The sequence below is a fragment of the Camelus bactrianus genome, chromosome 16 (genome assembly GCF_048773025.1).
Source record: "Camelus bactrianus isolate YW-2024 breed Bactrian camel chromosome 16, ASM4877302v1, whole genome shotgun sequence".
In the NCBI taxonomy this organism is placed as follows: domain Eukaryota; kingdom Metazoa; phylum Chordata; class Mammalia; order Artiodactyla; family Camelidae; genus Camelus; species Camelus bactrianus.
Window position 1 is genome coordinate 55,439,328 of NC_133554.1, and position 9,724 is coordinate 55,449,051.

At 58.9% G+C, this 9,724-nt stretch overlaps 2 protein-coding genes across 2 annotated transcripts; both read left to right on the forward strand.

The window, feature by feature from the left end:
• Nucleotides 1–839: 839 nt before the first annotated feature.
• On the forward strand, nucleotides 840–4,188 carry GALR2 (galanin receptor 2). Its single transcript, XM_045513428.2, is given in 3 exon segments — nucleotides 840–2,024; nucleotides 3,293–3,972; nucleotides 3,975–4,188. Coding segments are annotated over 3 exon segments (1,590 nt in total). The 5' UTR covers nucleotides 840–1,227; the 3' UTR covers nucleotides 4,088–4,188.
• A 141-nt stretch (nucleotides 4,189–4,329) lies between these two features.
• ZACN (zinc activated ion channel) lies at nucleotides 4,330–9,088 on the forward strand. The gene is made up of 8 exons (XM_010950973.3): nucleotides 4,330–5,637; nucleotides 5,791–5,835; nucleotides 5,981–6,087; nucleotides 6,355–6,524; nucleotides 7,313–7,437; nucleotides 7,557–7,764; nucleotides 7,897–8,061; nucleotides 8,520–9,088. The coding sequence occupies exons 1-8, from the start codon at nucleotides 5,386–5,388 to the stop codon at nucleotides 8,708–8,710; spliced, it is 1,263 nt and encodes a 420-aa protein (XP_010949275.3). The 5' UTR covers nucleotides 4,330–5,385; the 3' UTR covers nucleotides 8,711–9,088.
• Nucleotides 9,089–9,724: the final 636 nt, after the last annotated feature.

The window sequence follows — 9,724 nt, forward strand, 5'->3', positions numbered from 1 at the left end:
CCATCACCACCCCCTCGGGAGTCCCTGTTCCTCACCCTAATCTACTTCTCCTGCAAGTACTTATCAACTTGTAATTGATTCATAACTTACTTGAGTTATGTTTCTTGTCTGTCTCTCCTGCTAGAAAGGAAGCTCGTGGAGGGCCTTGATCTTTGTAGAGCTCATCGATATAGCCCAAAGACCCAGAACAGTGCCTGGAAAAGGAGTAGGTGCTTTATAAATGCATATTGAATAAATGATGGGCAAGCATCACAGAAACATGAATGGTTATTATCTTCCTATTCAATGAATAAGCGAGCAGGGCAGAGGTGTGAATAAGCCTTCCCTACCAAGAGGGGTGATTAGCTGGGTTCCTGAAGGTGAGATGGGGGAGAGAGTATAGAAAAAAAATGTTTTTGTCTGGGACTCAAAGAACAGGGCAGGAACAGGTGAAGCAGGAAGTCAAGCTACAGAAGGCGGTGATTTTCAGACCCAGTTTTTAAAATCTGTAGAAACATGATTCTGGGTCACAAATATTTAGTGCCTAGTATGACAAAATCAGAAACAAATATCTAAGTTTTATTGTGACCTAAACACTCTCCTGGCCATCTAGGAAACTAGTACTGATGCATGGAACTCTGGTGTTTTGTATTTCCTCAAGTTTTCTCTTTTTGGATATCTGAATAGGTTAAAGAGAAAGAGAAGAATTTGATTCATTCTACCTGCTGGCTTCAGGTCTCACATACATCTCATTCCATCGTCACCAGAGCCCCCGGAGAAGGTGTTATTGGCCCATATAGTAATATTGTGGAAACTGAGGCACCGCGCCAAGTACAAAGCCTGATGCACAGCAGATGCTCAATACATTTTTATTGGATTGAACTAAAGGGGAAAACACTCAATGGGGAAGAGAAGGGAATGAAATTCTCTCAGAAACCTCCTTCCACCCTCCGCACCGCTGCTGCCTGGGTTCCTGTGAGGTGCGGTGCTCCTGGGAATTGGCAGTGGGAAGAAGAGTGGAGCACACGGCAGGGCCGCCAGGGCCGTCCTACTCGATAGCTGTGGAAAACTGCAGACCCTCATCCGCCTCCGCTCCTCATCGCTCCTCACCCCTACACTGTAGAGGCCGCCTGCAACTCTTTCGAAGACAACCCCTCCCTCCCCCGCCACTAGCCTGCCCCGGGAGGTCCGGCGCGCCAGCCTAGGCGCGCGGGGTAGCCGACGGGCGCTCCTGGCAGCGCTGCGCACATGCAGGTCCCGGTGGTCGGTCCCTCCATTACTCCAGTGTCTGCTCGGCAGGTCAGTTCACCGCTCAGCCCGGCACAGCCCAGACCTGGAGGCTGGAGCGTGCCGACGACGCGGGAGGGCCGGCGGGCAGGCACAAGTGCGGCCCTCCGTCCCCGGGATGGGTTGCCTGTGCCGTGGCCGGGACGCGCGGGAGCCGCTGGACAGCCCTTCCCCCAGAGCGGCGGGGGATCATCCCACCCTGCGGCTGCTCGCTCCTCCCCCTGGCCCCAGCGCACCCCCTTCTTCTGCCCCAGCCGCAGCGAGGCTCACTCCGCCTGCAGCTCCCCGGAGTTGAGCTGGGCTCTGCGGCGGCTGGAGCCGCCGGAGCTGCGCGCTCCCCAGGACACAGACGGCTGCAGAAGCCCTGGCAGCCTCGGGTGCGGCGGCATCATGAATGGCTCGGGTGGCCTGGATACTGAGGACGCGAGCGAGGCGGCCGGCGCGGGGAGCTGGCAGCCGGAGGCAGTCATCGTGCCTGTGCTATTTGCGCTCATCTTCTTCGTGGGCACCGTGGGCAACGCACTGGTGCTGGCCGTGCTACTGCGCGGCGGCCAGGCGGTCAGCACCACCAACCTGTTCATCCTCAACCTGGGCGTGGCCGACCTGTGTTTCATCGTGTGCTGCGTGCCCTTCCAGGCCACCATCTACACCCTGGACGGCTGGGTGTTCGGCTCGCTGCTCTGCAAAGCCGTCCACTTCTTCATCTTCCTCACCATGCACGCCAGCAGTTTCACGCTGGCCGCTGTCTCCCTGGACAGGTGAGCGAGGGCCCTGGCGGCTCAGGGTGTCGGGCTCGCAGGCTGGGGCTGGAGAAGGGGGCTGGTCAGGGAGAGATGCGCAGAGTAGAAAAGGACATTAAGAAATCATGGGGTCCAGGAGGGAGTGAAAGACAAGCAGGAGAGGATGGAGGAGAAAGAGGAATAGGAATGGGGGACCTTGGTGTACTCTTAGATGCGTCCTCGAGGCTGCAGGCTGGAGACCTTAGCTCTATGGCGCCACCCGCGTCTAACAAAGCACAGCGTTTCCGGGTACAAAGCGTGCTCGCGTGTTGGATCTCCCTTGAAGCTCAGCGCCCCTGTGAGGCTGGGATGGGAGGGATTACTGCGCCCAATTTATAGACAAGAGGGAGTTTCTAAGTGATGTGCTCAGAGTCGCCCATCCAGTAATCCTGTGCATGAAGTCTGTCTCCCAGAGTCATACTCAGGCGCCCCCACCTCCATCTCGAAGCCACAGTTTGCTGGGCACAGTCGACTCTCCGGTTCTTCCTGCGGAATCTGGGTCCTTCGCGAGGGCCCACACCAAAGTCCCAGCAAGCACATACCCCACAGCAGGCCCGCTGTGGGGTCAAGGGCAGGAGAGGAGTGCCCGCCCAAGGGTCCCCCCCCCACCAAAGCTGAATCTTGAAAGGACACCTGGATGATTCCCGGGGGAAAAAATCTGAGTCTGACTCCAGTATCCACCTGGCTCCCCCACCCCCCGCCCCCACGTCCTCCCGACCTTCCCTGGACAGGCAGCAGGTGAGGCTACATTCCCCGTATACTTCCCATTCCACTGAATACGAAGTGTGTTGGTTCCAAGAGCGCTGGTGGGACCCAGCGTTGGCTTCTCTAAGGAATTCCCTCACGGTACCTTGCCTGACTTATCTCCAGGCTGTCTGCTACTAGAGCTTCCAAGCACCTGGGTCCTACCTCTCCGGGCACCATCGTTGATGGGTAATCATAGCTCCATCCTCTGGAGTCCCAAAGCCAGTTTAATCTTCGGGGTGCCCTACCAGGTGGAGCATGGCTGTGGTAGTAGTCTCGGGAAGGGCCACTGAAAGGCCTATATTATACGCCCCCCCCCATTTAGGCGCGGCTTAGGGTGTCCTGGATGCGCTGTGTCGCCCTGCGCGCTGTGCGGTGTTAACCTGAGCTAGGGACCTTCCTCTTTCTCGAGAGCGGGTGTAGGGCTCGAGGTGGAGGGACCCAGCCCTGCCTAGAGAATCCGCCGGCTCACCTGACGTCTCTCTTTCTGGCCTGACCCGCAGGTATCTGGCCATCCGATACCCGCTGCACTCTCGCGAGCTGCGCACGCCTCGCAACGCGCTGGCGGCCATCTCGTTCATCTGGGGGCTATCGCTGCTCTTCTCCGGGCCCTACCTGAGTTACTACCGCCAGTCGAGGCTGGCCAACCTGACCGTGTGCCACCCGGCGTGGAGCGCGCCTCGCCGCCGCGCCATGGACCTCTGCACTTTTGTCTTCAGCTACGTGCTCCCCGTGCTGGTGCTCGGCCTGACGTACGCGCGCACCCTGCGCTACCTCTGGCGCGCCGTCGACCCGGTGGCCGCCAGCTCGGGCGCCCGGCGGGCCAAGCGCAAGGTGACGCGTATGATCATCATTGTGGCCGCACTCTTCTGCCTTTGTTGGATGCCTCACCACACGCTTATCCTTTGCGTGTGGTTCGGCCGCTTCCCTCTTACGCGCGCCACCTACGCGCTGCGTATCCTCTCGCACCTAGTCTCCTACGCCAACTCCTGCGTCAACCCCATCGTTTACGCTCTGGTCTCCAAGCACTTCCGCAAGGGCTTCCGCAAGATCTGTGCGGGCTTGCTGCGCCGCGCCCCGCGCAGAGCCTCTGGCCGCGTGTGCGTCGCGGTCCAGGGCGCCCACGGCAGCAGCGTGTTGGAGCGCGAGTCCACCGACCTAACGCACGTGAGCGAGGTGGCCGGGCCCTCTTTCCCTGCACCGGCGCCTCTCAGCGGCCAGCCCGCGAACCTGGTCCCCAGCCTGTCCTGCGGGACCAAAATGCCCGCAAAGGCATCCTGACAGTTAATGTGACCTGAGTAGGGGGTATGCTTGGGTGTTAAAAAATTGGAGTCAGAGGTCGGGGGATCGTGGAGGAAGTGTCATCTCTTAATAAAACACGCAAACCATTTCATGTGCAGTGACGCGCTGTGTCTCCGCATCTCTCATGGTCATGAGGCTCCGTGGTAGGAAGCCTCCGGGACTTCACAGGGGAGCTCTGGATGAATGAGTGCTGGGTGCTTTGCCGAGTTACGAGGGAAAAGGGCGGCGGCACTGAAGGCAGCAGAGTTAAAATCCACGTAGACATCCCTGAGGCTGGGGAGCGCAGGACGGCCTAAGGCTCTTTGCACGTGGCCATGCGGAGGCGACAGGTGTATATAGATCTGCGAACCAGCAGCCGCTAGTGCGTGCGACAAAGGCAGACAGAGTGTTTTAGCGCGCTCGATCAAGTTAGGTGGATGAGATTTAGACACTATGTGTGTTCCCAGTAGCGTTTGTGCACCGGTGTGACGGGTCCTCGCCTGTTCTCAGCTCCCTGGGGCCTCTTCGATTTGGGCAGCCAGATCAGTGCCTATCCACTTTCAGCCTCGGGGTCTCCTTTCCTTGCTGCAGCTCTCTGGGACCTGGTCTCCACTGGTTCCGTTTATCCTTGGGCCAGGAAAGCCACCCTAACACCCACCAGTCCTGCTCCAAGGTGCAGAGCAGCCGTTCTAAGGCACTGCTGAACTAGGGAGGCTGAGAATCCAGTCCAGAATAGAAATGTCCCAGGGCTTTGGTCAGGAGTTAGACTCTACCTATTCCCAGATTTGCCCTACTCCTAGAGTTCTTGAGCCAAGGTTTTTTTTTTGTTTGTTTGTTTTTCCATAAAATCAGATTGGTGTTTAAGGAGCGGCAGGATGTGCCCACCTCACATCGTTGAGCAGAGGGCACTTTGGTGAGGACTTGGGTACTTAGCCAGGAGGGCACCTGCTATGGAAACACAGGCTGCACCTGCCCAGGTTGGAAGGATCATGTCACAGAGTGTGTGGCAAGGGGGAGGGGTCCCATGCTTGCCTGGTCTGCTTGGTGGGCTTTGAACGTGGTAACTGGTTCCAGGTGGTGGAAATGGAGCGGGACAGGGAAGCCTAGGCAGGTGCAAGGTGGGCGGGGCTGGGTCCTGGGCTTTGTCTTCAGGTGTTTGCAGAACCAGGGTGGGGGTGTGCCAACTCCAAGGCTCCAGGGTCATTGCACAGAACGGCTGCCTCGAAGCAACTGCTAGGTCCCCCAGAGAAGTGACTGACACAGAGGTTGTAGCTTAGGCATCACTGCCCTGTCCAGCCCCTCCGTGCAGCCCCTGATGATGGCCCTTTGGCTGCTACTTCATCTTACCTTCCTCAGGCTCGCAACCACTCAGTCCTTCGCCCAGGAGCATGGCTTTGGTGCACTGGGCCCCAGGTCATGGAGTAACCTCAACCTCCGTTTCTCAGTCTGGCCATCCTTCAACCTCAGCTCACCCCAGGAGTTTCAGGAAATCATCCAGATTCCGAACAACGGAAGTGCGCCCCTGCTTGTGGATGTGCAAGTGTTCGTGTCAAACGTGTTTAATGTGGTAAGTGTTCTCAGGCTGGCCCCAAGGACTCAGGGACCCAAGTGCTGAGCTGGGGATGGGACAGGACTCGGCTCCATTGAGTGTTGGGGTCTCCTGCCTTCTCTTGTCACATACTGCGCACCCCCAACGTGACACACTGTTCCCTTCCCCCAGGACATCCTGCGGTACACACTGTCCTCCAAGCTGCTGCTTCGGCTGGTGAGCACCCACCAGGGTGTGTGGGGTGGGGACGGGAAGGAAGAACCCTCTGAGTTTAGCTCAGAAGTACTGGTCTTCGTCAACCTGCCAAGCCCAGGGGCACATACATAGAGCTGAAGCCTTAGTAGCATCCTTGTGTCCCTAGTCTTGGCTGGACACTCGCCTGGCCTGGAATTCTACTGGGCACCAGCTGGGCACAGTCACATTGCCCTGGGACTCACTCTGGACGCCGGGACTCGTTATCCGGGAGGCGTAAGTGAGGCGGGGGTTCTTGTCCCAGGAACCAGCCAGGCATACCCCCCTCTCTTCTCCATCTAGAGCCAGGAGGCCCTCTCTTAGTGAATATCCCCCTCCTGGTGGCCCTGCCAGACCATCGGTACGACTCCAGTGACTCAAGTTCCTCTATCTTCTGGAACCCCGAGGGCAGCGGATGGCAGCTGGGTGTGTGCTAGGGTCTCCCCCTCCTCACCCTTCTGCAGAGAAGCAAGGCCTCTGGCTGTGGTGCCTTTCCCTCTGCAGGCTCTGGGTGAACTGGCAGGACCAGAACCCGCGGGCCCGGGTGGACCAGGATGGCCACGTCGAGCTCTACCTGGCCCTCACCACGGAAACCAACTGTGACTTTGAGCTCTTCCACTTCCCCAGAGACCAGAACGAATGCAAGCTCAGCTTCTTCACTCTCAGCAATACTGGTGCTGACAGGACAGGAGCTGGGGTGGGGATGTGAGGGGAGAGGGGAGGGGAAGCCTCTGGTCTCCAGCAAACGTCTGACACAGGGACACACAGCATGTCCACATCAGTCTACCTGCAGCTTAGGGGAGCTGCAGATGCTTTCACCCTGCACCTCCCACTCAAACAGCAGCCCCCTCTCCTAGTTCTCCCCTGCTCTAGGTTGTACCCCACTCCAGTCTTCCCTCCTCCCCCTCAGCTACCCAGAGCGATTGCCTCAACAGCCAGGGCCAAACCGCACACTTGTGTCAAGCCCAGAGGCTCAGGTTGCTGCAGCCTCATTCCTGGAAACAACCCGAAGGCATAGCCGCCCAGTGACTACACCACAAACCCAGCAGGTGCTGTCCGACTTGGCAGAGAACCCCCACTTCTTATACCTCTCTCTCCTCTGGAAAATACCACAGCTGCTGCCCCGGGAATCCTAGTGTTTCAGGTGTGAGATGATATGCTGGCGAATGAGGCTGTGACCACTTCCCCCTCCATGAAGCGGTGCAAGGTGCATTTATTTTTACCATGAAAATTCATCTCTGAATCTGATGAGGGCCTTCCTCTAACTGGAGAAAACTTGGGGTATTGCAAAATCAGTTTTGGAAAACTCTTGTACAGACCAGTTTCCAAGTCTGCCCCCAGCAGCCGTCAGAAGTCTCCCTCATCCCCGGGCTCCAGCTTGTCCCTGCCCCTACTCTCCCGAGAGATGTGGGGGCAGGGTATTCCATTCCCAGCGCCGCTGTTCTCACCTCCACCCCTTTAGTGATGGAGCTGGAGTTCCGAGCCAGAGTGGTGAATGAGATCGTGAGTGTCAAGAGGGAATATGTAGTTCAGGACATGACAGCTCAGACCCCATCCCAGCAGCTGGTGCCCTGCTTTGAGGTGACGGTGAGTTGGGACGTGGCTGACGGGGACATTGAGGAGGCACAGCCAGCGGCCTCGACATCACCCTTGTGCTGCCCACCCCTGCACACCCACCTGGAAAGCCCCGACTTTCTTCCTTCCAGTTGAGCGTGCAGAACACAGCGCTGAAGGCCATCATAGCGCTACTGGTTCCCGGGCAGGCGCTGCTGCTGGCTGACTTGTGCGGGGGGCTGCTGCCCCTTGGGACTGAGCGCACTGCCTACAAGGTGACCCTGCTGCTGAGCTACCTGGTCTTCCACTCCTCCCTGGTGCAGTCCCTGCCCAGCTCCTCCTCTTGCAACCCGCTGCTCAGTAAGCCCCACGCCCCCACCGGGTCCGGGGCAGGACCACCGCTGGGCCTGCCTCATTCTGCCCATGCTGCCGTCCCTGAGGGGGGGGGGCCCTGTCCCCTGACCTCTCCCCTTCTGCCCCCCCCCACCCCAGTTTACTACTTCACCGCCCTGCTGCTGCTGCTCTGTGTCAGCACCACCGAGACCGTGCTGTTGGCTGGGCTGCTGGCCAGGGAAAACCTCAGGGCTGAGAGCAGCCCCAGCTCAGCCCCGAGGGGAGAGCAGCAAGACTGCGGGAACCCAGGGCATAGTCCTGAAGGTGGGCAGAGCCTGGGCCCCCTTCCTGGGGGTGGGGGGGTTGAGGAACCAGGCTTGGGGCAGAGCTGGCAGGTGGCACACCTGGGGCAGTGGGTCGCTAGGCTGTTAGGGGCGCCCTGCACTCACTCTGCTGGCTCCGCTCCCCTCGACTCCACCACGGCTGTCCTTGGAAGCAACGGGTCTGGAGCAGGGAGCAGAGCAGGGTTAGCCTCCCTAAAGGCCCAGGTGACTTCAGACTTCCTGGGATAGCCCTCTGTCCTGCAGAGCCTCTCTTGTAGGGCATTTCTTCAACTCAAGGTGGCCTAGAATGGGCCAGATCCCAATATTCATTAGTTGTGAAACTGATGAAGGGAGAAATGCAAACTGGTATCCCCTCGGGTGTACCCCTCTGCTCTGGGAGAGCGTGTGTGCCGGGTGAGTCTTGAAGTACACCTCTTTTTCCTGTATCTCTCCCCACAGAAGCCCTCAGAGGAGTAAAGGGGTCAAGGAGGAGCCAGGCTGAGTTTGCCGACCACATCTTCTTCCTGGTGTATGTGGCGGGGGTGATGTGTGGCCAGTGCATCTTTGCTGGCCTCTGGAAGTGGGTGACGTGCCAGGCTGACCCAGCCCCTGGAGAAGCCGCACAGCACGGCGGGCAGCCCAAGCTGTAACGGGCAGGGCCCAGGCTGCAGATGTGGGAGAGGGCTCTGACGGGGTCTCTGGAGAGAGGCGGAGGGAGGCCGACTCTCTTCCTGACGCCTGGAGGACCCCAGGCCGTGCTGAGCTCTCCCTCTGGTTAGCATGGAAGCGAAGAATGTGGAATAAACCCATCGCCCAAGCGCCCCGGTGCCTCAGTGGTCTGTTTTCACTGAGCTCACGCTTCACACTTGTTCACACTGTTCGCTCTTGTCAAACTAGGTGGGGCCCCGTCTCGCGGCCTCGACCCCCACTCTGCCCCTGAGCATCTCACCATTGTCCACGCATCACCCAGTCCCCACACTTAGTGGCCTAACTGTGCCTTGTGCAACCACTGCTTCTTGGCTCCGGGCCAGAAGGTACTGGGGACCGGGACACAGGCGCTGAGTGTCTGGCTGCCCAGGGTGGTCAGAACTCCTTCTCTGAACTCCTGGGGTGTGCTGGACCTCAGAGGGCATGGGGAGAGAGCACCCCGGCTCCAGCCATCGGCTGGGAGCCAGGGACTCCTTGGGAACAGAACAGCCCAGACAGGGCTGCGAGTGATCGGGAATGTGTCTCTGCACTGAATTCGAGGGCAGGTCAATCCTGCTTGCTTTTCTCCAAGCCCTCTGGCTGAGATGTGGCCTGCTCCTCCGAGCCCAACCCCCACTGGGCTGAAGCGAGAGTTCTCCCTCCCCAGCTCTGAGCTGGGCTGCAGGGGGGCTTCCCTGCCCTCCTACTCTTGTATGCAGAGGCAGCTGTGGGCACAGACCTCTGTCTGTCTTCCTTCTCTGTCCTTCTTGTCTTGAAGCCATCACATGGCCCCTGCAGGCTGTGCTCAGGGTCAGAAAACTCCAGGTGTGAAAGGACCCCAGTGTTCTGGGAGAGTGTGGCTTTGGTGGGAACGGGGGCTGTGAGAGGAAGCGCAAACCAGGACTCGAGGACTCAGGGACAGGGCTCCTGGCTGGGGTGGCGAAGAAAGACCCCTGTCTCAAAGGACACCAGACTCA

Bases quoted from the DNA above. Each gene is read 5' to 3' on its own strand.
- ZACN (XM_010950973.3), top strand. From the start codon at position 5,386: ATGATGGCCCTTTGGCTGCTACTTCATCTTACCTTCCTCAGGCTCGCA. The intron at 5,638-5,790 runs GTAAGTGTTCTC...CCCTTCCCCCAG, and splicing joins TGTCAAACGTGTTTAATGTG to GACATCCTGCGGTACACACT. The intron at 8,062-8,519 runs GTGGGCAGAGCC...CTCTCCCCACAG, and splicing joins CCCAGGGCATAGTCCTGAAG to AAGCCCTCAGAGGAGTAAAG.